The sequence below is a fragment of the Hetaerina americana genome, unplaced genomic scaffold, assembly GCF_022747635.1.
Source record: "Hetaerina americana unplaced genomic scaffold, ioHetAmer1.1.p SCAF_70, whole genome shotgun sequence".
NCBI classification, from domain to species: Eukaryota; Metazoa; Arthropoda; class Insecta; order Odonata; family Calopterygidae; genus Hetaerina; species Hetaerina americana.
Genome location: NW_027287317.1, coordinates 1,063,871 through 1,091,836, shown reverse-complemented (window position 1 = coordinate 1,091,836; position 27,966 = coordinate 1,063,871). Strand labels below are relative to the sequence as shown.

At 41.7% G+C, this 27,966-nt stretch overlaps 1 protein-coding gene across 2 annotated transcripts in view; it reads right to left on the bottom strand.

Moving 5' to 3' along the window:
* Positions 1–27,966, bottom strand: part of LOC139697228 (recombining binding protein suppressor of hairless-like) — a 194,890-nt gene that overhangs the window by 25,607 nt on the left and 141,317 nt on the right. For both annotated transcript variants that reach the window (XM_071595898.1, XM_071595897.1), the window contains exons 4-5: positions 17,295–17,336; positions 12,011–12,106 (exon numbers count right to left, since the gene is read on the bottom strand). In XM_071595898.1, coding sequence (XP_071451999.1) covers positions 12,011–12,106; positions 17,295–17,336 — 138 coding nt within the window. The remainder of the gene's footprint in view (positions 1–12,010; positions 12,107–17,294; positions 17,337–27,966) is intronic.

Here is a 27,966-nt window from a genome sequence, read left to right as displayed (position 1 = left end):
TAGGTGTGTCGTTTGAAAATATCCTGTAGAAAATGGAAAGAGTATGTAAATGCCTGCGACCCTCTAGCTTTAACCAGGATATTCTTGTAAATAAATCAGAAATATGATCGTATTTTCTAAGATCACATATGAACCGCACACAGGAATTATGGGTCCTCTGGAGTTTGGTTTTTAGTTCGCCTGAAAGATTTTGGTAAACCACATCACAGTAATCAAAATGGAGTATGAGAAGAGAGGATACAAGAAGAATCTTTAAGGAGGGGGGAGCAACGTGCTTCAACCTTTTCAGTGAATGAAGGGATGAGCTTATTTTTCTGCAGAGAGCAATTGCATGATCAGTCCGAGAAAACCTTCCATTAATGGTTACGCCTAAATTATTTACTGTCCTTAGGTATGATATGATAGATCCTTGTAATTTTAGTGGAGGGAATTCCTCAGTACTCATTTTGGGACGTAGTTTATGTTATCCGATTACAATGGACTGACTTTTGACTGGGTTTATTTTCAGTACATTTTTTATACCCCGTAGTGGCAAAGCAGCAAGATTGGAATTAATTTCGTTAATAATTCTAGATAGGTCGTGAAGACGGGAATTGTGATATTTTGTAAATCATTGCCATTAGAAATACCTTTACTAATACCATTTATATACAGGGGAAAAAGAAGGGCACAAGAATGACTCCTTGTGGAACACCCCTGTGCATTTGAAGCCAGTTAGGGGATGAGTTAGGTGTGATGACTCTTTGAAATCGGTCAATTAAGGATGAGCAAATTCATTGTAAAGACGAGGAAGAAAAATTCAGGATTTGATGTTTTGCTAAGAGAATATCTTTGTCAATAGAGTCGAAGGCTTTGGTAAAGTCTAGGAGAGTCATCACCGCGTGACAATGACGACCCTCCTAGATTTTGCGATCTTCTTTGCGATCCATGGATAGTCGGATATCATCTGTTATTTTAAGGAGAGCGGTAGCTGTACTGTGAGAGGACCGAAAACCTGATTGTAGAGGATCAAGTAAGTCATTTTCATTGAGAAACTTTGAGACATGTTCATGCATGAGTCTCTCGAATGCCTTTGATAAAGGAGGCAAAATGCTGATTGGCCTGTATTCAGCGATGCTGGTGGGTGTGGATTTGTTTGGGATGGGACGGACGAGGGCGCGTTTCCAGAGCGAGGGATATGTTCCAGTTAGGATAAACCAATTAAAGATACGAGTTATAACAGGAAGCACATTAGGAAGTAATTTGCGGATGAGAATAGCTGACATTCCGTCAGCTCCATCTGAGGAGGACTTGATTTTTTTTAGGGCCTGCAGGACTTGCATTTGTGTAATGGGAGAAATTTAAACGAGCTTGCAGCGGAAACTGGAGTTGGTCCAGAATTATGCAAATTGTTTAAGTATTATTTTTTTGCAATAAGTTATTTGGAAGGCAATAAGTAATAAGATATTTGGAAGGCATATCTAATTTTGGAATTTCTGATGACCTGCTTAGTTTTGTTACGCCATTTTTTGTGGACATGGAATAAATTTTCGTTTTCATGTTTTTTAGATAGGCTATAGCTGCGTCACGCCTGCGCATCAAGGCTTTTATTTTACCTGTTATCCACGGGGAGCATGGTTTTGAGTCGAATTTTTTTAACGGTGCATTTTTGTCTCCTAAGTCATTTAAGAAGGTATTAAATAATTCTACTTTTTTATATATGTCGCCGATGAAATCTATAGACTGCCATGGAATGGTAGCAGCATCGGATACTAGCTTTTTGTCGTCTATCAACTTGAAATCGCGAGTAAGAATGAATTTATGCTTAAATTTAGGACATCTGAGTATTTTAAAAATAATACATCATGCATGGATATTCCTGCGGTAGAAAGTTGCCCCTTTGTTGTAACTTTGTCAGGATTGGCTGTAATGATGACATCAAGCCATCGGGCTGGTGGAGATGCATGATGGGTAGGTTCTAGGGGAGGTATGCTATGGCCAAGGTATGACATAGAGTTAGTAATTGTTCTAGTAATAAGTTAAGGAAAGAAAGTTGGCATTGAAGTCACCGGTAATAATAGCATGACCATAGTTAGAAATGTGGGAAGATAAGGCTTCTTTCAAATCGGAAAAATAACCCACCTTGGGTGGGCGGTAAACGATGCCTAAAAGAATTTTTTTTTGTTGAAGGTTATCTCCAAGAATGAAAACTCGGGTAATTTGCAGCAAATGTAATAACTTTTTGATGTAATTTTTAATGATAGATCTTTTCTCACGTAGACACTTACGCCTCCACCGCCCTTACCAATACGATCATGTCGATAGAAGCTGTATCCAAGGGTGACGACAAACGTGGTAGAAATATGAGGCTTTAGCAAAGTCTCAGCGATGGAAATTGCATGAACGTCATTGTCAGGTAGAAGTTGGCACAATTCGTCAAGGCGTGCAGAGAGACTTTGAGCGTTGGGGTAAATTATTTGAAAAGAACGGGGGTGAGATATAGAAATTTCGCATTAGGTTAATTGATTGTTAAGGAATTTGCTTGAAGGTACGTATTGTTCACGTAGATCAATGGTTGAAGAGGAAAGCCCTCGAGACGTATTTTTACCTTCAAGTTGGAAAGAGACATATTCCGGTGCGAGAGGGTTTAGGGATCTGTGGTGTCCTTTAGGGAAGAATTCTGGTGCAAAAGGGTTTTAGGGTCGAAAAGGTTTGCTGAAATCGGCACCGGAATTTGGTGGACAGTTGGGTAAAATGTAGTGACTCAAGGTTATTTTCGAGGAATTCAGTTGTGCATGAAGGACAAAGATTAGCGACGTTGCCTGTGAGTATTTTGAGTGGGAAGGAGTAGGAGGGCGTTCTGCCGTGAGGGTGTGGCTGGGGGGTATTGCTAGGGGGGGTATTACTGAGGATACCCTGCCGTGGAGGTAAGATTGTGGGTATGCGATAATGAGTTTGGGAAGGGGTAATAGTTTACGGGTGATGACTGGGAGGTAGTGTTTTTAAAGACCTGGAAACCAAGAGAGTGGTTTATCATACTGTGGATAAAAGTTCACATAATGTAGATAAAAATGTTAGCAAAATCATTGCTCTCGCCGGTTGCAAAGTCCGTGCTGTGATTCCTTTGTGCGCAAAAGGATAATCAGCCAGCCAATTTCATCGGGAGTTGTGCCTAGTTTATGGACCTACAGTAATGACTGAAGGGAAGTTTAGATAATGGAGTCGAGACTTCAAAAATGGCCGCACACATATGCATGACGAAGAGCGAATGGTAGGCTCAGTATCCAGACCGATGAAATTGTTCAACCAGTGAGCCAAGAACTGCGATCTGGTCGATAATTGACGATTAGTGGCTAATACATTTCCTCTTGTTGAACTCATCAGAATAACAAGATTGTTACGGAAAAGGTCAGGAATCACAAACGGTGTGTACGGTGGACACCGAAAATGCTTATCGATCAACAGAAAGATCAAAGAATGCAGAGCAGACGAGCACTTTTGGACCACTCTTCCGGCTTCTGATCTTGCACCAAGTTCTCTTATGTCGATTGTTTTCAAGAAATTACTAACGATTAAGAACGAACGCCAAAAACTAAAAGTGCAAATTAAACAACGTATAAACTTAAGATAGAAAATTAGTGTAATGACCATATAATTTCAAACGATCCTAAATTAGGCACGATTTGATTCGTACTAATGCCAATGGCTTCCTTGGTTTGGCAATCCTTGAAACGTTGGAACACTTTTCCTCGAGCATGCCAAGATATGCTCACTTTTATTATCAAATATGTTTATTTTTGTTCTGAAATAAATTCAAAATATGAAATTAATTTCTTCTATAACATTGACGATCATCGCAACATGCGAGGAAGTTTTAAGTAACTATGTGATCTCAACATACGTAGACATTTTAAGTAACTATGTAAACGTTTTAAGAACCGCTCTCTATTTGAAACATTGAGAGGCCATACATATGTCTAGTGAAACAGGTAATGTAACAAATGAAGAACGCTTCTTAAATTGGGATACACAAACCACAACATCCAATCAGAACCAGGTTGTGCTTCATTGGCAAGGGTAGACCCGCACTAATGCGTGCCAAATCCACACAATCAGTGAAGGTTAGCCGATCCAAATCCCTGTGCCATCATTCAAATTTATAAGAAATTCTACCATTAATGCCGCCTATTTTAGATGTAAGTTTGTAAAGACAACTTCCGTGATTTGAACCCGGCGAACACCGGTCAGTTGAACTCTCGACTCACCACGGTACCACGTTGCAGGATAGAGATTTTATTGTTGGCCATTGCCGTAAATCCTTGTTTAATTCAACATACTTACCTACTTCCTATCTTCATTCCATTCAACAACCCTATCCTTTTCCTGCCCCTTCCTCACTAACTTAGTATATTCCCCTCTATCACAGTCTTCAATATCACTCTGCCAATCAATATGCTTTTAAACCATTTTTCCTGTCTCCTTTGATTTTTCCCAACAATCCCCTCTCCTCCCCCACCCTGGCCAGCACTTCCTCGTTTGTTTTTCTTTCTGTCCACTTCACCTTCTCAATCCTTCACCGCAACCACATTTCAAATTACTCTAATCTACGCCAATAACGTTGATTCACTGACCATGTTTCCGTGCCGTACAAAACCACGTTCCATTTGAAAGTTTTGACGAGTGTCTTCTTAATATTCGTACTTAACGTCCCCGTAGTCATTTCCCTCCTGCTCGTGAAAGCGAATAGTGATGACAATACTTCATTAGTATGGGGGCAATAATATTTAATACTTCGGAAATGTCACGGAAGTCACCAAAAATTAGGGCGATTTCCCGAAAATCACATTATTCCTAGCGGCAATTACGCGAATCCCAAGTCGCCGTGATTTTCTTTCCCTCCGGGATGTATCCTGGGCGTTAGACCCGACGCTTCACGCACCAGTCTACCCGGCTGCTTAACTCGAGGATACCTCCCCGCAATGGACGGGACCGCGACATGAATGGGTGTCCTAATCCTATTTTTCCGCGGGACATCCGCTGCTCACGTAAGGACGGCAAGGGTGAACGCTCGCATAGGGCTGGGCCCAAAGGCAGTGTGGCCGTTCTGGTGGCAGAACTTTTTCGTAATTCCTTGTCTCCTTCCTTGGTTATAGTAAGCACTACGACTAGTGTTCGCCGAGACCGCTGGTCGTACACTCTGTTGAAGAAAATTCAAAAACATGTTTTTTCACGAGGTTACCCCGACCAAAAATTTTTATTTTCCCAGATGAAATTTTCGCGATGACGACCTCACCGGAGTAGAAAATTGCGAGCCCAATCGTAGAAGGTAGAAAACCAGCACTTTGATTATCTTAAAAAGCAGCCACATTACTTGCCATATACCGCTTACCTGGTAACGGGATACCCAATCAGATTAATGAACTAAGGGTAACATTTATTAAATAATATTTAATCGACGGTTGCAAGAGTTTTATTTTAAAATTTCCCTCGAATGAAACAATCCTTTACAGTAACAAGTTGTAAAAACCATCGGATTCTCGAGTGGGTTTAAATAATAATTCTAAATCTTCAATAACAGAGAAGTAATACTAAATAAAAAACAGTCCACTCGTTCATCCCTAAAAACGCTTATCAATGCATAACCATCACGGTCAAGTTGACGCGTAATATGCCTCTTGTTGCACATATGCGTGCACACACCCCATCTGAGGGGGAGGTGAGCTCGTAGGGAGGCGGGTTGGTCAGGGGTGTAGCTTGGGACTGTGTCTCCGGGATGAAACTGAGAAAGGAGCCTGAGTAGTTGACACGCTCGTCGTACTTGAAAGAATATAAAAATACATATTACGATAGATATTCCTCTTGTCGTCGGGTTTAATTATGCAATTGCTCACACTTGGCTATTTTGAGGGTCATGCTATTGATTAGATATATTTGACCTAACACTTTGATCATAAGTGTTAGAAGTAGGGTTTTAAAATCATTCCCATTTAGAGAGTAGCATCTATCCCTGCAGAAAAGGTTTCACGCGAGCGTACGGGATGGTTGGTGCGGTGCGGAGGTTGTTCGACCAATCCGGAGAGAGAATTTAGTTACGCGTGCAGGTCGAGCAAGTCCCGTCCCCTGATTGGGCTAATCCTATGATCAGTTCGCGCGTCCCGCCCAAGTGGAAACGTCGCGGCCGTGGGCAGGGCGTCCACAGAAAAACGGGTCATGGCGGTTTCTTCGTTTGATGAACGAGAAGTTGAAGTACTTTTGTGAGTAGTTCGATTATATTATTGGATGCGTGGGATAATAATTCCGGTGGATATTTCCTCTATTAAAATAAAGCGACTCCTGAAGACGTCTGAAGACGATGAAGATGTTGATAATATATTATATAAATTCCTAGTGCCAATTACCGCGGCGATATTTCTGAATTTTTCAGGGCTTATAGATCTCCGCAAGAAACCTTCCGGACAAATGCGACCTGATTTGCAAGTGCTCCGGATTTGGTAGTAAACATTCTCATAATCACAAATTTTGCCTTTTCACTGACGGCTACCTCTTCAAATAACTCGGTAGAACAAATGATCAAAGATAACAAGACGAAACGTTTACATGCTATAGATACATACATACACTCACCAGAAAAAAGAGAATCGCCCATATAGGAATCATAAATTCGACGAAATCACTTCCGAAACGTTTTCTATTTGCTTAACACGTAGAATCGTTTTCTATACTCGGTTGAACCATTTTCTTTTATTAATGTATGCACGAAAGAATCGCTTTAGAGACTTCAAAAGTAGACGTTTATACGGGAAAATGGTCGAAAATTTTAATTTTTCAAACATTTAAAATGTTAATTGAAAAGGTATCAACAATGTGATTGAACGCAAATTTTAAGCAATTATTTTCACTTTCAAATTGTCGGTCAACGGGAAGCCCCATTTTCATTCACAGAGAATTCGGACATACTACGTGCAATGGTTACCGAGGCATATTAATGCCAAAATACAATTATTACGAGTATTAACCGTTTTCTAAGAGTAGGGGAATTGAAGATGATAAATACCTAATGGAATGGTGTGGCAGCGCCTTTTTAAGGAGATCGCAAGTTAGAAAGAGAGTTACATGATTGGAATTCATTAATAGCAATTGGACTATTTTGATGTAAGGTTTCCACTTTCTCTCAAAATTTGTTAATCTCCTCCGAAATATATATTTCCATTCATTTAACATCACCCGCTTCCTATCCATAAACGCTATGAAATTTAACAACCAAAGGTGAATTGCAAGGCATTCTTGGATTGACATGCAATAAGGTAATGTAACCAAGCCTACAGCTTATTGCATTGAATCCAAAAACTCCCATTACCATTAGGAATAAAGTTATTGAATAGCAACCATCATCTTTTCCCACAAGGTGAATGTATTCGTCATCGCCCATAAAAATACATGTATATTCTAAAACCTTTTTTAATCATCAGATAGATTTTCGTGCTTTCCGTAATTAATTAGTGCGTTTTTCCATCGCACAAAATAACGTAAAATCCACACCGTTACCTGAAGTTACTTCCCAAATCATCTTGAGGTGCTCGGCAAAAGGTGAAAGCGCTATTTTCAGAGTATTAAAGTGATATAAAATTTTTGACCAATGAACTATTTTGATTTTATGCAATGAAGGTATTAGCAAAAGAGACGCTCGTCTCCTTATGAATTTAAATTTATTTGGTTTGATTTAATTCCCATGGGTTACTAGTACAAGTAAACGTGTCCTTCCTGTTTGCAGTGGGGTGAACCACTGCAGCCACATTGGGCACCATCACTATATACATATACACATGTACGTGTATAGAGGTACAGGAAAATAGTATGAAGGCTATTCTCGTGAGTTGGAGCTGAGGACTCGGGTTTAAGAGACTAGAATAGTGGAGGGGGAAGAGCAAGACTTTGAATAGTCATCAGAGTGATGGAGCAGACTGGGAACACATACGGACCCCAGATGGGATATCAGGAGTGTATTACATTCGGCCGGAAGTCCAATGTTCACGGATTTTTACGGCCGTTACAGCTCTTACCCGCCGCGCCAGCCATGTGTCTCCGTTCCGAGACCACCCCTGCGCCAATTGATTCTAAAATTGTCCTACGTGGATGCCTTTCCTTTGACACTTATCGAATTCCCCACAGGAGTTGTCTGTAGTACAGAAAGCATTATTCCACGAAAAAACATGGAAAAATGCACGACTGTGCAGTTTTAACCACCCGGGATGTATATATTCTTTATATAACACCAAGAGATGAACATCACCTGATTTCACTTTTGATTACTCTGATAATTCCTTTTAGATTGCCCAGGCCTGCTGAAACCCTATTAGTTTAAAGCAATTGACGTACTCGTGGTTTTATAATCTTAACAACTCGATTGGTAAATGAATACATGAATTGGAACTGCTTTAAAATTTTTATATTAAAAAAATGCCTTTCGGCCGGAAACTTTTCGCATCCATCAAAATGTGGTTCTTGAGATGGAATGGGAACCTTTGGTCATGGGGTGGGGGAGGTTTGCGAGGATAGTCGGAGGCTGGAGCTCAAGCATCATTGGACCAAACGGAAGAAGGAGGCCTAGTTCGTTTACGATACGTGGTGGTTTCCCACGGTCTTGTCGGACCCGTAACGTAAATTGACACCAAGTTTCCAGTGGTGGGTGCTTATGATTGAGTGGATTTGGAAGCTGACACGTCGGCCATTGTATTCTTGGTCAACTAAAAAGCAAAGGAACTTCGAGACGGGGGGTGAGTATCCAGAATCAAAATGAGATTAGTTGTTCTTTTATTTTAATGATTTATTTCTCCTGAGTTTTGTAATGCAAATTCCCTAAAATCTGCATTTACGCATGGAATTCGCGACTTTTACATTTGAGAGTGCGTACATGTAAACTCGACGACACCACACACATACTGCATGTAAAACAAACAGATAATAGCCTCGGGATCGGGTTGTTATCGTACTGGCTTCCCACTGAGAGGGCCCGGGTTCAAATCCTGAAGACAACAAATATTTTGCAGTATTATCCCGATCCCTACTTGAGGTGCTTTGTAGAGGGCACTTTGAGTGAGTACGACTTCCGTTGGATGGGACGTTAAACTGAAGACCCCTTGGCGCCTTCCGACAAGAGCAGGCTAATGCCGACACCGGGTTTCTCTCCACCCTTCCATTTCCAAACAGATAAAAGCACTCGCATGGTCATTGGGATGTTCCGGCAGGGACCTTCCGTCTTCGTAGTAGTATTTAGGGAAGGCGACCGACAGCTAAGGTCATTTGCGCCATTAGGGATTAGAGAAACTCGGCGTTGGCATTAGCCCACTCTTAACAAAAGGAGCCAAGAGGCCATAGCTTACCGTCCCATCCAACGGACGGCGTACTCACTCAAAGTGCCCTCAACAAAGCACCTCGAGTAGGGATCGAGATACAACTGAAAAATATTCGACGCCGCCGGAATTCGAACCCGGACCCTCTAGGTAGGAAGCCAGTACGATAGCCACTGCAACATATCGATCCCCCTCCGTCTTCATCGATGGAAGAAAAGTGAAAGGTGAAGGAAAAGGGTTGAGATTTCGTGCATTTATCTGAGACCTGGTGGTTGGTAGAAATGAAAGTCCCTGTATATGTTTGTGGCCTCACGAGTCCTTACTTCCGTACTTGCAGCGGAATCGGGGAGGGATTCTAGAACGGGAAGAGAGAAGCCGCGATAGAGGGGGGATAAGTCATGGGGAGCCGAATACACGAGAATAGAGAGGGTGAACAGGAATGCGACTTGGGTTGAAAAACAATGATTATTTATGCGAATGGAGATGGAAGTTGCGGAATCTCCAAAGAAAGAGAAGGGCCAAACACTGCACGTTTCTTTGAAAGGTAAAATTTATATGAATTTAATTACACTAGACCAAGGTAATCTACCCGAAGGTTGGTTTGAAAGGTGAGGGTAGAGTTCACCTAATACGAAGTCTCGTGAAAATTTCACAAAAGAGTAGGTGGCCTTTCCCTATGCCACCTGTGGTTTCCCAAGAAAGCCGAAACTCACACAGCTGGGGTAAAGCTGAGGGTTATCATTGCCACTGGTAATCGAAAACAGGACCTCCGGCCACTATTTCAACGCTCTATGCATAAGTAATTTTTATTTTATGACGAATTACGATGTTTACTTATCTTTCGTATTGAGAGAGTGTAATGCATTACTTTCCCCAATATATTCAGCGGATGCTAGCCTACCCATTAAAAATATAAAGTGCCTAATATTGGAGGTATTATTTCAAAACAAAATTTATATTTCTCATCAGCATAAATAAAAAGTCAGGCAGCAGTTTTTCCCAGCGAAGCATAAAACACTATTCAAATTACAAATCGCGTCTACGCGCCACCATTATCGAGAGAAATTTAAAACCGCCCTCCCGTTTTGGGTAGCGTGCTGCGAGAACTTGTGAAATTCTGTTAAAGGGCCCATCCCCGCCCCACCCGCTGAATCTCTCACCCGAGGATTTCAAATGACACTCGACTGCCTGCGCTGGCCTTGGGCAACTGTCACAGTCCCCCTCCCCCTTCGCCCTTCCCACAAATTTCTCTCCGCTCATTGCTCACGCCACCTGAGCGGCGGGCCCAGGTGATCGTGGGAAATGCTCTGAAGGGGTGACTGAAAAGTTTGCGGAGTGGGATGATCATTGCGACCGGAGGAAGGGGAAGAGAAGAACATATTTAATAATACAAGCTACAAGCTCACGCTTTGCGTCAAAAACATCTTCCGAATGACTCACGAATACAGAATGACTACGTAAGCTAACGTGTGGGGATCAGACACAATCTAAAGACTGAGGACTTGCACATTTGTGATGATTTTATATTTCTCCCAACCTTTCTATTGGTGCAATAGGCGTCGGAATATAACGAACTCTACGGTTCGCTGCCTATGACTACGAAATATGAGCGACGGCAAGAGAGAAAAAGAGGATTTCATTGCTTTATTGCATTTCATCTATCTAGGGGGCGAGAGGAAATGTGTTAGCGGCTCTTGGGTGGTTTCAGTGGGTTGAGTTCAGCCCGGGAGGTTTAAATGACTGAATCACCTAGATTTCTCACGGGTTCTCACCTCTATACTGCTTGCGGATTCAGGAAGGCTTTCAATCACCGAAACAGAGCAGTTATCAAAATATTGGTCGTGGGAAGCAGTGTGGGATAATTGAGGAAGATGGGATACATATATATATATATATATATATATATATATATATATATATATATATATATATATATAGATACATATCGATGATATAGAGACACTCACACGAGCTGTATAATATTAGGACGGCACAATAGAACACAAATAAAATAGTAACATTAAAAGGACACTCACATTGTAGATTGTTTGAGCTTTCGGCCTTCTCCGAGGCCTTCTCGAGGCAGTCTTACTTGAAGAAGGCCTCGGAGGAGGCCGAATGAACTTCAAGGAAGACTGCCTCGAGAAGGCCTCGGAGGAGGCCCAAAGCTTAATCTACAATGTGAGTGTCCTTTTCAGTGCTACTATTTCATTTGTGTTCTATTGTGCCGTGCAAATATTATATATATATATATATATATATATATATATATATATATATATATATATATATATATATATAGGATAGTTTCATCGGGTCAGTCTATACATCCCCTTTTACCCCCTTGCCCAATTCCTATTCGTCACTTACCTTTCCCCCTTCACCCCCCCACACATATTATCTCCGCTCTTCCCCCAAGAACGGCATTATGACGACGGCCGTGCCGTCGAAACGTCAACTAGATATGCGAGTGTCCTTTCTCTGGGTTTATGTGTATAAATGCTTTAATCAAAGTTGTTACGTATATATACATATATATGTATATATATATACACACAGAGAGATTTCTTATAGAATAGATCTGGATTTGAACGAATGATATATATATTCCTCTGTGGCACAGGGGAATTCGACTTGAGCGCGGTTAGACCGCTACCACTGACTCAATTCCGTGGACTTACCTGCGGCGGCGAGTGATGCGTCGGATGCAGACATTTCAGGCCAGTAGCTGGCCGCCCGAGGACTGTGCGAGGAATGTAGTGGCCAAGGCACCGCCCCTGCAAAAATGAACAGCAAATCAGAGGAACAGAATGCGCTCACAGTACGAGAAGTGACGCAGCAACACCAATTCTGATTCCTAAGATGGAAGACGGCAACCCCTTCCGAGAGAGATCCCTCTTCAAAATGATGCGCTCAATTGACCCTGAACAGATAACCTTCAGTGTTTCACTAAAAAGAGACGCTCAACACCATACATCACGTGCTTTTTCTCTTTTTTTGGATTTCACCGCATTTCAGCGCTCCGATATTTTTCGTCACAAATTTTTATATACATCCTACATTTCATGCCACGTAAGTCCATTTACTCCCTAGCATTAAATATGTTCGTATATATTTGCTTGAAATAAATTCTTTCATTCCCGTAGTCTATGCAATGTATCCTGAGGAGGAGCAATTTGTATTATTGTTCACTGTAGTTTAAATAATCTCCTATTCATTTTGATTGGATACCTATTGTTTAAATCGGTGTACCCAATTCATAGGCTGTATAAAAATTCCGGGCATTATAGAAGGAGGAATTTACTATTAATTCGATAATGGATATTGATAGTCAACCGTTTGTATTCCGATCCCATAAATATAAATGCACCTTTTTCAACAATTTAAGCAACGACGCAAACTGCTATTAACTTGATTAGTAAATACTCCATGGAATGCTTGCAGTCAATAGCTAATAAAATGGCCGGAGGTTGAGAAGTGGTAACTGCTTCTGCATAGGTTACATTTGACTTTGAGAACATATTACTTCTGTAAGATATCATGTAGATGTACAATCTCAATTTTAAGGGAAGAGAAAACGAGAAGGAACAATGTAGCTCATTATTTAAATCAGGCAAGAATGCCGTAAGACTTGCTTTCAAAGGTGAACCACGCTGCGAGATCTAAATCAAGGTGGCAATGGGAAACCGGAGAACATCCGCCATGCATCTCAGACGAGTAATTTCGTCTTTAACTAAAAAATCCAATAAAAGAATGAACGTCCCCAAAAATAGTGGTTTTGTTGGTTGGCTTATGCACAAAGTCGTCCTTTGAAATGTGCATGATAACTCACTAGCTAATTGCGAATGCAGACTTTCACAAGTTTGGGTGATTATAATAAGTAAAGTCACATTCACGTTAATAAAAGTTACCTACATACTTAATTAGTTCATTTTATTGCCATACCTTTTCTCTATACCCTCACACAAATGCGGCGAATAACGCATTCTAGGTTCACGCTGGAGATATCCCTTCATAAAATTTTCAAACCACTTTTTCCGAAAAAAAAATCGAGATTATTTTGGGACTCGTCTCGTATTTGGCCGAGATAGGTTCCCCACCACTGCCTCAGGAAGACTAATTCAACAAAAAAGAATGCGAGGAGCACAATATAAAGATGGGCCAGTATCCGACCGCATTCAGACGCCCGGAACAGACAAAACCAACCAAGAAATTATCGGGAAGATCGGAAGTAATGATACGGACATCCTGTATTGAATTGTGCAAGATATCAACGATTTCGAATGTATTCGGATTCGGGGAATCCTAATGATTTAAATACCGTAGGAAATAAGGAAAGGAGATTTTAACTGTGTTCAAAATGCTAACAAGTACCGTTATTTCCAAAAGTCTGTAGGTGGTCACCGGCGCGCAGGGAATCGGGAAAAGGTGAACATTTTCGTTTATGAGACATGAGAGATATGTTCAGTGGCCGACAGGCCCAGCCATCTCTCAGAATGACGTGAAAATATTAAAGTCCAAGTCCCCTCCCAGCCACTGAATGCCAAAATAACGAACATTCTCACTATTCTCCAATTCTGGGCTCGGCGCAGATTACCCACGAACTTTTGGAAATTATTGCACAATCATCCAAAAGTTAGAAGACGGGCTTTCCGAAACCTATTATGATTGGAAAGAATAAGGGAACCGATGGAGAATATACCATGGTTAAGGATGCGGGTGGACAACATGATACACGTTACAACAACTCGTGTATGTGTAGAATTTGAGAAGACCTTGGCAGCATCGAGAGGAAAGCCACATTAACATAACTGAAAAAAAGTTGCTATAGATTTGAATGAAAAATAATTAGTCCATCAATTTCAATAGAACCATGTTCCCATATCGCGAACGAAAAACTGAAGGGGGATAACGAGCTTCAATAAATTAAGCGAACAAAATGCAGCAAATACAGTATCAAAATACAGCAAAAATATTTCAAAATACACCTGAAACCGATAACTATAGAATCACAGGGTACGGTCCATGGAATTGGGGTGAGCGGAGAAGAAATTAACACGCCTCGTTTCATGGGTCACATCGCAGTGACAGAACTGAAGAAGTTTGGAAAACCTACCAACATGCTTAAACAAAATGGACTTCAAGAAGACAACATAAATGTAAACCCACAGGAAGGGAACGAGAATTCTGGCATGGAGATGGGGGAAACTGACAGCAGACGTTAAACTAAGAAAGACGAGTGGATTTTTTTCGCCTTTCTCGAAAGCAGCGTGACATGCGATGAAAGCTATTCGAGATGCATTGAGCAAAGAATTTCTCATACCACCATTCGACGCCGAAGAAGAAGCGTGGTTCATTGTTCCCAATAAAGTTTCGGTTCCAAATAAAGAAAAAAATCCTGTGAAAACATTCGCGAGGGGTGTGGTTCACTCAATAAAAGATATGCGTGAGTCATTGGGAAAATAATCCCCAGGATGAATTCCAAAATGCACGCGGGGGATGAGACTTGACGACTTTATCCGGTGACGTATGAAATGAGAAACGAGGCATTAAACAGCACGGTGAATGGATACAAAAGCCACGCGGAGCACGAGAGGGAAGAACCAATGGGACGCGGGATACTAAGAGACCTCAATTTGGATTTCCTCGAATCATAAAAGGAGGCATAAATGAAGGGAAGGTTCTTTGACCTACAAAACCTAGGAGCAAACGCTGAGACCAAATAAAGAGGGATACCCACAAACCGGAAATATAATGACTCCACCCACCCCCCATCATGCCAATCCAACGCCATCAATCATCCCCCAAAAACTGGTCACACTGATGTCACACAGATAACATTTTTTTCTATCTCATGTTGATAATCAAGCTGTAGTGGATTTTTTCGTCAAGGGTATCAGTTCACAATCCTTACGTTTTCCCCAAAAATGTCGTATATATCTGTTTACACTATACACAATTGTTCCCCCAATTGTCACATTTTTTCATTTATTCGTATTTACCAATGATCACTGTAAAAGTTTCTGAACTCTTTGTTGAAATAATTGTTGAAGCATATATGCATGTAAGTGACGAGGAATTAGGTGGAGGAAAGCACCATCTAGTCTCAATCTCGCCCCAATAAAGACTTTTTACTATAATTATCATTTTGTTTCGATGCAATTACAAACTGAAAATTAAAATGAATGTAAATTGCATTTATAACTAGAGAAAAATGAGTTATTTGGCCTAAGAGGCCATGAAAATAACCGAGATTATTATCAAGTCATACGTACAGGTGATGTATGTGAAACGAGCATGAAAAGATATCATCGTGTAACCACTTTGAATCAACACGCACAGCTATTTTTTATGACAAATTTCCTTTATTGTAAAACTTTTGGCCAGTCTACGTAATAAAACCACCTCCCCCCACCTGCCTGCACCTTCGGATCGGAAATAAGAACTAGGAAGGCGCAAGAGAAATTCCAGCATAAGTGGAAGACTTAGGGGCTTGCTGTTAACCATTCCTCGGATTTCGAACCACTGAATTATCCGCCACGTTTGAATATTGACCATCAAATACGTGCTGTTAGAAAAATTACGTTTTTAATCGTTAACTACAATTCATGTAGTGAAACGAAAAAACCGACCCAGAGAAGCTGTCTTGATAGGTGAGGGCTCACCGAATGCTAAGACCAACGACGTGTAATTTCCACAGGGAAAAGGCGGTCAAGTTCTATTCCCTGAGCCGTCCATCTGTGGTCTCTCGGCAAGATCCGGCACTCAAAGAAGTCGTACAGCTTGGGCGCAACGCTTTGTGCGACATCGCAAAATTTGTTTGAAAAATTTACTTTGTGAAATCACACCTGAATCCCTCCTTATCCCAAGATGCCCCAAGTTGCTGAGCTCTCCAAATATTTTAATTGTTAGTATTAGAATAAGGCCTTGAGTGGTGCCAAAAAGGGGTCCCCGCGTTTTTTACGAGTATTTTTCATAACACAGTTTTGGAAGCTCGGTTCCAATCCGAAAAGTCCCTTCTTTGCAAAAACCTATCTCGATCCATTTTGCATCTACGAGCTACTCTAAGAATGGAGGAGGAGATTTTGTTGAAAACGAAGCACTGATGTAAAGACATCCAATATATGATGTTATCAGGTATAATTTGAAAGTTAGGCAGTTCCTTAAAATTTCAAGCAAATAATTAATTTAACAAAACTAATTTTATAGTTGCGTATCCTTCTGGCGATGTGTGAAAACTCTTAGATACTCCCGTAAATCTTATTGAAGTGGAATTACTGTGTGTGCTGCGATTCAGATAATGAGCCATTTAAGATGCGAGGGAACATAATTTTCCCGCCTGGTATAATTCTCAAACAGGTATAATCATCACTTGCAGCCAAAGAAAACACACCATCTAGAGTCTCATGGAAAGGAAATTGAGATGATACAGAATAACGAACACAAGATGATACTCATCTCTGTCTGTTATCTCTTTTTTGAGAACATCGAAGGGAGGCGGAGGCACTTTGTCTCAGTGGACCATAGCATCATTTTATTTTTGGAAATACAACAAGAGGACAATCATTTGCAGTATATTTAGAACAATGTTAAAATGAGACTCATATTTCGCAGTAACAAGACGAAACCCCTTAAAGAATATTACTATCTGCATGTAGTCGATTTTATATAAATTGGTGGCTACAAGCATGTTATACGAGGAGTTACACAGGAGTAGTCTCCTTTCACAACGGGCAAGACTGTTATATAATATACACTAAGAGCAAGTATGTTATAGAAAAGGACACATAATAGTACTGCACATACGCCGTCTCTGCTCTGAGGAGTAAATCCTTATTGAAAAACGTGAATAAGTCCCACCTCAAATTTCAGACCCACTCCTGCGTTTGCTCTTTCTTTTTGCATTGTAAAAATTGTCACTTAACAAGACCGATAGAATTAGAGAAGAAAATTAATATAACTTACAGCGAGGGTATCCATAGTGTTTTGCCTCCTGGGACTGCCATTCTGTAAAAAAGAAAAGGAGCTGGTATAATAAGCGTTTCTCAATCTGTATATAGATAAATAGAAAGGTATTTGATTAAAAACATTGATAAATATTCAGAGGACTATTCGAGATTTCAAATCATTAAGTTTTTACAGCGTTGACGGAGAGTCACAGGGACGGGAAACCATGGTAACATTATTACATCACGCACGTAGTTAAATGCATTCCAAAGGCCTTGCGTCACATGTGAGCAAGTACGGCATCTAAAATAAAAGTGCTTGATGGCCGCATGAAATTCACCCGGAATACCTTAAAATATATGCTATACACTAGGATCAAACACTCACTCCGTTAATTGGCTCATCTCGGAGTTAAAAATTACTCACCATTAACGTATTGGTTATTCTTAAAAGCCAATTCTTTATCCAAGATATATGCACGCGGCAAGCAAATCTGAATCTGCAACTGAAGCGCCAACAGATCTGCGTCTTAAGTGGATGGGAAAACATCGATTGAGCGCAGCTAGGAACAATGGACAAAGTTGTATTGCATAGAAGTGAACTCCTCCTTAAAGTGTGTCTCGCCTCTCAATATCCTAGTTCTTAAAAAGGTGAGCTCATGTTCTTATCTCCCATGATCATTCCGGCTAAGTCGATGAAAGTTTTGAGAAGTGAAAGATTTAGAGGGTAGGCGTATTAAAATAATCTACTTAATTCGTATTGCGGTTGCATACTTTTCTCACATCAATTCTCAAAAGTGATTACTAATGTCGGAAAGAGATTATTAAAATATATCAAAACCTGTAAGCGATAGATAAACAATTTAAGCAAACAGAGTTAAGAGATTCGAAGGCTTATTCGAATGACATCACATTTGCAACATACTTCAACACGTACGAGGGTGGAACTAATAAAACGACAGATAAATGCAATTCCATTTGGTGAGGTCAATTCATTTGTAGAAACAAGTTCCCGCCCCTAAGAGTTATCATCTTTTTTCTATCGTCTACACGCTGGTATCTCCTGCATAGACCTCCATACCAAAAGAACACCAGGTGCGCAACTCATACTGATGCAATGCCATTTCCGTTTAACATTACCATGCATGCGAACAGAATCAAACTCCGCCGCGAAATATACATTTAGAGAGATTGTGCTAGCTGTAGAGAAATATATTTTATAAACTATTATGGATAAACAAGAACTTAATTTGCACAACATGCCTTTTAATATGAACATTTTAACAATGGAAAAAGTATTTCCAGTATTCTATTTAAGACAATCATGTTATCAATCCAAAAGTTTATTACAGTTTTCGTCTTTCACTGGTATATTTTATAAATGTTGGCATAAAAAAATCCATTTTCCCCCGAGAACAATAGATTTAACCTCGTATGCAAAAGAGTCCGTGGGAAGTTCGCGAAGGAGAAATCCCACACTCCTATGGGAGCGCACATTCGTTTAATATGATTTAGTTCGCGATAGTTAACGTTTCTTTCGTGCCGGAAATATGAGATTAATATTTAATTAGTCCTCTCAGCTGTTTGACCCATTTTATAACTGGGAGTAGCCGTCGCTTGAGGAGCAGTCTCTGAGACAGAGGGAAGAAATCGTGAATTCTACACCAAACGTTATCAGCACGGACTCATGCTTCGAAATATCATCTCCGTGTGGGTGACAAGATGATCACTTTGGTCAGTGGACGGAGGCCCGGGTAGCAGTGTGCACCCGGATGGGGAGCAGACGCGATGAGAAATCGACTTACGTGGATTCCCCCAGCTCACGTGACTCGGAATTTATCCTACGGTTTCGAAAATCAAGGAAATAATGAAAAATTATATCGCGCCCACAAAGGTTGAACTCTCAGGGTGAAATTGCCACCATGGCTGTACCTTTGCCTTCATATCAACTCCAACACGATATGAATATCTCCACGTCGCGCGTTCAAATTAATTTGTTTTCAAAGAAAAGCGGAGGGTCCACAAGACAAGAGAGGTCTGGTCCACAAATGAGATCCGAGTGATACCAATCCAATTCAGATAAATACGTAGGGGTTTCGTTTTTAAGTAATTATTACTAAAAAATAACGGAGATATCTGGATAAAATATATTCTGCATATTATTTAATCCTTATGTACATCGAGTTGTAAATTACAGCAATTAATGTCCATTTGTTTTGTTTCAGGAAATCGTATATTGAAGCAATTCGCAGTATTGAGAACATGTGAGGATCGCTGTGTGATATGTTCCATTATTTGAAAGGTTTAAGTGCCCGGAAAGTCCACGATTAAATGATGGTTGTTCATGAAAATCATAGCCCGTCATAGGGCACAGTTGTAAGGCGGAAAAGGAATTTTCAAACTGGCCACATGTCCGTCACAGAAGACCCGAGAAGTGGAAGGGCATCAGTCACGGACGATGCTGCCACAGTGAAGTTAGTGTTGATAGGACTTTATCCCATTATAATGAAGAGCAACCATCCAAATGATTATGAATGAGACTAATCTTAGTTACAACATTGTGGAAATCTATTCACGAAGAACTGCAGAAGTCAAAGGTGTCAGTACGCTGGGTTCGGGAACTACTATCTCCTTTTCAGAAGCAAGCACGGCGCGACCGGCATTCAAAGAGGCTTTGAAATTTTGCTACATCCGCTCAATTCCACCGTCTCGAACCAAGAGACTTTTTCTTATTCTCATAACTCAAAAACCTATTGCTGGGTCGGAGATTTGACAACGCAAATAACGCCATTCAAGAGGTGGAACAATGGTTTCCGACGCAATCTACTGAGTTCTACAATGACGGCCTTCGAAAGGAAACGCTGTGAGAAATGTATAACTCTGGATGGCGACTACTTAGAAAAGTCTTAAGAATAATAACAAATAAAAATTAAGTGTTTCGATTATTTTTTAGAAATAATTAAAAGTTTACGACACCCTCTCGCACAGGTGTTTTAAATGTGCCTTCTTTTATTTGAATTGCTACTCATTATGAAGGGGGATGCAATTGTATAAGGTGGCCAGTACGTTTTCTCCAAAACGACTATTGGAACTAAAATTATATAATACAAATTGAATAGATCAGAATTTTATTCACATTTTTTACTTCTTAATTTTTTTACACCTATCCAGACGAATTTCCGCACATGGACTCCAAAGAGTCACGACAGCCCAGCCAGAGATACACCACACTGAAGAGCTCGCTCTGCAACTAGCAACTAACTACCTCCGTGCTTATACGTACTGCCTTCTTGAAATTTTTATTTCGTTTGCATTAAAAATGCTATCATAAATCCCCCTTCATAGAGAGCTTCATTCTGCCCAAGCAACCTGGAAATCGAAAAGGGAGCTTTAAAAAAAATGAATGGAGAAACCTTTCCCAAATATGCAGCTGGGAAATATTTAATAAAGAAAGGAAGACGTCTGATGAAGATGGAAGAAATGTGCGTCCTCCGTGTTGCTGGCCTGACTCCTGACGGCGAGGGGGTGGGGGGGGGGAGCGGGGAATATCCACTCGACCGGGGCATATCTACTGCTCTGCGACTTGCGAGGAAGCGCGAGAAGAATTCACGGCGTATTGAACCCCGAAGGAATACTGTACACCGCTAAGACCTTTTTACTTTCAATCAAACGACACATGCTTGAGTTTCCTCACTGCGTCGAGCTTGGAGTCAAAGATAATGGTACACTCCCCTACCCAACTTTTATGGACAATCTACAGATTATTCGGACGACGCCAGCTTCCGCTTCAGGTGAAGTTTAATTGAATGTCATTCCATTACCCTCTCTATGCCCCCACGAGTCTAAGCTTGAAAGTAAGATAGCAAAAACTTTGGAAATTACGTGATAAAGTTATTTTTTTAAACTGCGACGAAGGCGATAGGAATTTCTTGCTGAGATCCTCTCGTGAGAGTGCACGACGGGATAAACCATCCCTGAACTAATCAAATGTGAACAAGAAGCCTAAGCGAAAAGGCTGAACTTTTTCTCACATTTCGTCATCAAAATTCTCACACTGCTCAGGCACAAACAAAATGATTCCAATCGACTAAAAGAATCACCAAGAGTTTGCAAGCAGACTGAGACCTGCAACTGATTATCATCGGGGATGGTGGAAGAGCCATTTTGGTCTCCATTCCTCCCCAATAATCATTGCTCAACATTTTTCTTAGCGACACATCAAAGTATCTCACTATGATTGCTATTTTCCTCTGGAGCAAGTGCCTTTAATAAGGATTAAATTTCCAGCTTAGTGATTGCCCGTTGAAGGATTACCACTTGGAAGATGGAATCACAAGAAATATACAGACGTGTTGCATGACTCGGTGTGCTCAGAGGCAAAAGGATTCCAACCACCAAAACTTTATAACCTGATTGTGAGACCCAAACTTGGACGTCGAAGTAATGGGCATGGGATATCACATAAAGGTTCAAGGTTCCAAACAAAAATGAAAATGGCTAGGTCCGCGAGTGGGATAGGAGTAACAAATGTGAGTCAGAGAAACGATGGAGAAAGAGTAAGAAGACGAGAAAATTAAGAAATGTTTTCGCCGGGTAAAATGGAGATGGGGGTCAAAGGAGAAATGGAAGGATTGTTTGAGCGTACATAGGATCGAACTGGGCTTGGAAGAGGACACAGTAATGAACAGAGGCAGACGGGGCAAGTTGTCACACGTCTCCGACCACACCCACATTAGTGGGACAAAAAGAAGAAGATGGCGACTTATTGGTGATGCATTAATTTTTTTTACGGAGACATAACCGACAGTTCTGGGAACGAGGCTTCCCACAGTACGAACCAAATCTCATGATGATATCGAAGTTTTTTCATCACAACTAGCATATCTTGAAAATTATGCAGGGAAATGTAACCGCTGGAGGGAGCTGGTCCGGTGAATCTTTGGGAACACGGAGTGTCGCCAACAAGGAAATTTCGCACAATCTATATTTTCAATGGACACCTTGAGCGTGACAAGCATTGGACTCGGCACTCCGTGAAGTAATCGAACGACTAACCACCCTACATCTACATCAATACCCGCGATCCACTAAAAAGGTGTGTGGCAGGGCGTGCAAGCACTAGGTAGGATGGATAAGGGATAAGGGAGGATAAAGGAGAGGAAGGGAAAGGGAAAAAATGTTCACTAAAACCTCTTAAAAACGTGCAAATACAAGTAACGGAACGCGCTGTGTGAAACTACCCCCTCCCCCACCCAAATATCGGATAGACCAGGTTAATTGGCTCCGCTAAATGTGAACGAATATTCCATTATTTTTCCAGGACTATTTTTTTATTTCCGCGTCAATTTATTTTCGATGCTCCAAAAAACCTGATTTGAGAGCCAGTTTATGGAATTTAGCCATAAAATAACTATTGCGTGCGTTCTCTATGGGTCCCTATAGAAAAACAGAGGAAGAGTGAATGGTTCGGAGAGAATATTAGTGAATTCAAAAATATCAGCTATGTGTTTTCAATGACGGAAAACTGAAGTCACGGGTAATCAAATGTGAAGATTACAAATTTACATTCGAAAGACGATCGTCAGCGGTCCCTTAAACTAATAAACTTCCGACGCTTACCCAAATACAAGCATAGCGCAGTAACTTTATTGTGTCGAGGGGACCGAAGAATCAAACGGGTAAACAATCTTTTATTTATTACTGATAATAAACTCCAAAACCAGCATGAATCGAATTACGATGAAAACATAAAAACATTATCATGATCTTGAAAAAAATATCGATGGTGGATGGAAATAAAACGAAGAATCTTGGCTTAAGGAATGCTAGTTTTAGTAATTTTGGCAATTTCGGAAAAATTTGAACTGGAAATATATCCTGGCTGAGTGAAACGATTGAATTTGGCAAGGAGAAGGAAGGCTGAAACTCTTCCCGAAATACTTTCATCACGTCATCGATGGTATGCGCACTCTCTACATTCGGTGAGGAGCACCAAATGTTTTGTCGCGAGAGCTATGCAGAAATCAGCTGACACAATTTAGACAATAATAAGGAACCTCGTGGTCATTCAATCATATAAGGTTAAAGCGAAAGGATCGAGAACTCCACGTAGAGAAACGACAGAACGACCCGAGCCCATGGCTTTTGGGATGGCCGGAATATGATCGTTTCTCACAGATGACAGAAATACAAGGCACGCATATATTGTACTTCTACAAGGTACGCATACCTGGATCAGTAACGAAGCAGTGGTAGGAGTTGAGCAAAACCACGGCCATTTTCTCAGTCGAAATGAATTCACGGCACCTCCATCTACAATTATCGTACTTTTCCCTTAGCAAGTAATTTTCGTAAACGTTATAGGATTACAAAATCTAATCTTATCTCTTACTTTCACAAAAGACAATTGGTTAAGAGTGCTAAAGAATAGTTATGTTTTAAATGCAGCTCAAAACAGTAACCAACGATCAATATTCGTGGTTTCACCCCCAAATGTTGGAGCGGTTTTTACAAAGCTACTTTAGAAAGATTCAAAAATGACCGGGCGTTTCCAAGTTCACCAGTTATTAGGCATGACTACGAATTCATTTCATGTATTGGCATAAATCCAATGCATCAGCGAGAAAAATAATCACAATGCAGAATTGTAAAGGACCATTAGGCATGTGAGAGTTAAAAATGTCAATTATGCCACAAATATATGAGGTGTCTTGATTGCGATGACTCTTTCCGTAATCTATAAGGTAGAAATGAAACGCTACCAATACCAAGTTCATTTAAGAGCAATAAAAGAGTATTTCAACATGATGTCACTGCTGCCACATACTTAAATTTCGTGGAGATACTAACAGGCTGAGAGGAGCACGACAGAGCTAGACAGCCGAGTCCAAAGGGCTAAGAAGGAAAAGTAACTTAGCGATGCAACAGAGGTGATGATTAACACAATGATACTGAAACTAACGCAAAAGTATATACTCATTAAATTCTTGAGAGAAGATAATTTTTTTAAAAACGATTGCTCAAACGAAAGGTAATAAGAATTTTAGAGTAAACTTAAAGTCAGGTTTCCTTTTAATTGTAAAATATAAAAGTGAAAATACCGCAAAAGATGCAATAAATAGAGATCGAGTAATTTTTTCCTTAAATACGAACTTGAACTAACTGAACGTGAGTGAATATTGATGTCCTTACATGGACTGTAATCCCCGCCTTTACTTATTGAACGCTTTGCACGTGTCTTCGGTCACGTTTGATTCCAAGTCATTGAGGGACTGGCGATAATTTTTAATTCAACAAGTGCCATCCAGTAGGTATGGTAGGACTAGCTTCATCTGATCGTAAACTCCATCGCCTCTAAAATCCTGCTGTTCCCCCTCTAAGGGAGATTTTAGCGTCACAACACTCCAAGTAACCGCGTCGCAGCCTTATTAATAACAACGATTTCACATTTCCAGAGCCATACCTACTCGGCACTGGGACCCGTGGATCGAGAACTGCCAACCGCCTCAAAGGCGCGTGAAGAGAGATGCACTCACGTTCTTCCGGACGGTGCCCTCCCCATGTCCCGATAATTACTGCCTTGTTTTCCGTGAGTCAGTATTGCTACTGAAGTAATCTTAAAACATTTGTCGGTCGTTTTTGAGAAAAATGCGTTCCCTTTTAATTTGGCCCATGGGGAATGCGGTTCAACGTCCTCCCGAGAAAACTATTTCGATCCATAGCGTTAGATTTGTGATAATTGGAAAAATCCTCACCTTCTAATTTTATTCCTTGATTTGATTAAGTTAGTGGTGGATACGGACGTTAACCAAGTCACTTATGCCTACGAGTGGGTGAGAAAATCCCTCCCAAACCCTGACGGTAGATTTGAGGTTCAAATTTCCTTAAATTATTTTTTTTAAAACACCCTTCAATTTTTCTTTCCCATTCCCCCACACCGCACGCATGATTGCGGCCTCCGGTGCGACAGAAAAAGACGGTAGGCCGCTTTTGCAACCCATTTCTCACTGCTAAAGCCATCTCTTCTTCAATATTATTTCTTTTTCTTCTCATTTGCCTTTCTCCTCGACATCCGCACTCCCTCTACTTATCATTAACCTCAGCTTTCATATCACCAACAAAATTCGCCAAGGCTGGTGTCAAAGGGAAATTCGTTCAACGAAATGCCACGATGGCATTTCAAATACGGAAATTAGACTTCTCTCAAGGAAATGCGACAGATGCACTCAATCGTTCACACGTATAAATAAAATATGAATTCATTCCACACAAGTAAAGGCAAAGAAATTCGGTTTCCGAGACGATGCAGGCCGTGTCACGAAACTTCATGGCATAAAGATACTTCTCTCTAAACGCCCTGGGCTCGATGATAAATAATTTCCAAATTTTCTCACTTTGCCATCAAATTTTATCGGAGTAGTAGTAGTCTTTAGGGGAGGCGAAATTTTATTGGAGCTGAATTGAAAAAACATTATTGGGTACACTAACCGGATTGGGTTTCTTAACTTGATAACAGGAAAAATAGCATGTTACTCAGGATTTGGGATAACATTTAAACCCCGAAAAAGATCACTCGATTAAAATAAAATGTTGATTCGTTTGAGCGGCACAGAGTGCACACACAGCACTTCGACGTGCGCTTGGAAACATCACGATGAGTCACAAGCGGACAAATATTGTTTGGGATGGACGCAGACAGACGAAAATGCGGTGCGCGAATTAACAAGCCAAAAAAACCTTTGAAACCGGTACGTGAAAGCATAACTCATCCCTATCTTCTACGTGGATTCGCTCCGCAGCGTGTGACGTTCACAAATTTTTAGCTGGGGGTGAGTGGGAGGATATGCTCAACCCCATGTGTCTTCTTCTGATTCTTGGTGAGATCTGACACTAGAAAAATAACACTGCAATGGTTCACGCGTGTTCAAAAGCATCATCTGGGACTTAAACCCATGGCCCTTCGGTAAGGAGCACACCGACTGTGCTACCATGCCACTGATGCAGCCTTTGGTCGGTTGGACATTAAGGATTGGGGCAAAAACCGTGGGACCAAATTAGTAAAGGGCCACCAGGTGGACGACGGACCACACTCGCGCACACCTCGTCCGAGGTCCCACCGTGGACACTCCAACGTTTCGTGACCACTGCAGAAAAATTTTCCTAAGGAAACTAATCACGGATACCTAGATGGCTGGGATACGCGAGAGGGAAAGTGTGCGAACGCTAAAGACAGCGTCAACGGAGATGGTGGCCTCCAAATCAACGACGTGTGGAGTGCAATTTTAAATAAATACTTTCAACCATTCCTTTTCTTCCAACCACCCTACCCTCCGCCTGCCTTCCCCACCCTCATGGTTCTATATATAAACAAGCGATGTAGTGGTAGTAGTATTTAGGGGAGGCGACCGACAGCTGAGATACGTACTTTACGCCATTAGAGATGGCTGGGAAAGGAGGAAGTGTGGAGAGAAGCCCGGTGTCGGCATTAGCCTACGCTTAACGAAATGTGCCAAGGGGTCCGCAGTTTAACGTCCCATCTGACGGACGTCGTACTCACTCAAAGTGCCCTCCACAAAGCACCTCAAATAGAGATCGGAATACCAATGAAAAATATCTGCCGCCTCAGGATTCCAACCCAGGCCCTCTGGGCGGGAAGCCAGTATGTTAACCACTGCACCATATGAATCCCTCTCTCGCAACGTCCCGGCAGCAATAATCATTTCCATTTTTAAGAGTGGCCGGTAATGTCCACTGAAATTCGGGCGTCTTCCCACACATTAAGCGGCAAAACACAAAAATAAAGCGTGCCAATTCACACCAGTGCGAGTCGCGGGATTCTCTGTCGAAGAAAAATGGACAGTCAAAAACGTAGCAACCATGAAACCCCGCCACATGATGCTGCCCTCCTCTTCAGCATAGGCGACAGGACTGAATAAACCCCCTTTCTTCTATCGGGAGCGGCTGGAAAGGGTAGCCAAGGGTCTCGCTTTCATTCCGCCACTCTTTCACGCGAAGGGCCTCCTCCGGCCCCGCCCGGCCATTACAAAGACACGCGACCTGCCCACACGCTGGGAGGGGGGAGGTGGTGAGGGAATGGTGACGAAAGACGCGGGAGGAACGCGAGACGCGAATGAAGGCGGCTCTCGTGTGAGCCGGAGCGAGCGAGTGGCTCTCGCCTCGACGGAAGCCTTCTCGTTTCGACTCGATCTGGGAGGGGCGGAGGTCGAGAGGGCGAAGGGGGTTGCAAGGGAGGGGGGAAGGGAGGAGGGGGCCGAGGGAACCGGTTACGGGGGTGGGGGCGAGGGAGGGGAGGTTGGGTGTCACCTGTGCGTGGGAACCGCGAGGAGAGGGTGCTCTCTCATGTGGCGGAGGCGGTGTCGGATGCTTCGAGAGGGGACGGCCATCTTGCCGAGCGGCCATGGCCGAGGGGGCGGGGCGCGAGGGAGGGTGCGACCCCCCGCCCAGCCTTCACACGGGGAGAGGGTGGAGGTGGCGCCCGCGCGCGCCGACTGGCGCCCAGCCAAACTTACCAGCCCCCCCCCCTCGACCCGTGGGAGTTGAACACCCGCGGGACGTTCAAAAAAGCGCAAGGGCCGCTCCGACAACAAATTTTACGCGGAACATCGCGCTCGGCTCTTCCGCTGATACTCCGCGTTCTTTTTTTATTTTATTTATTTCGTGGCCCCCTCCTT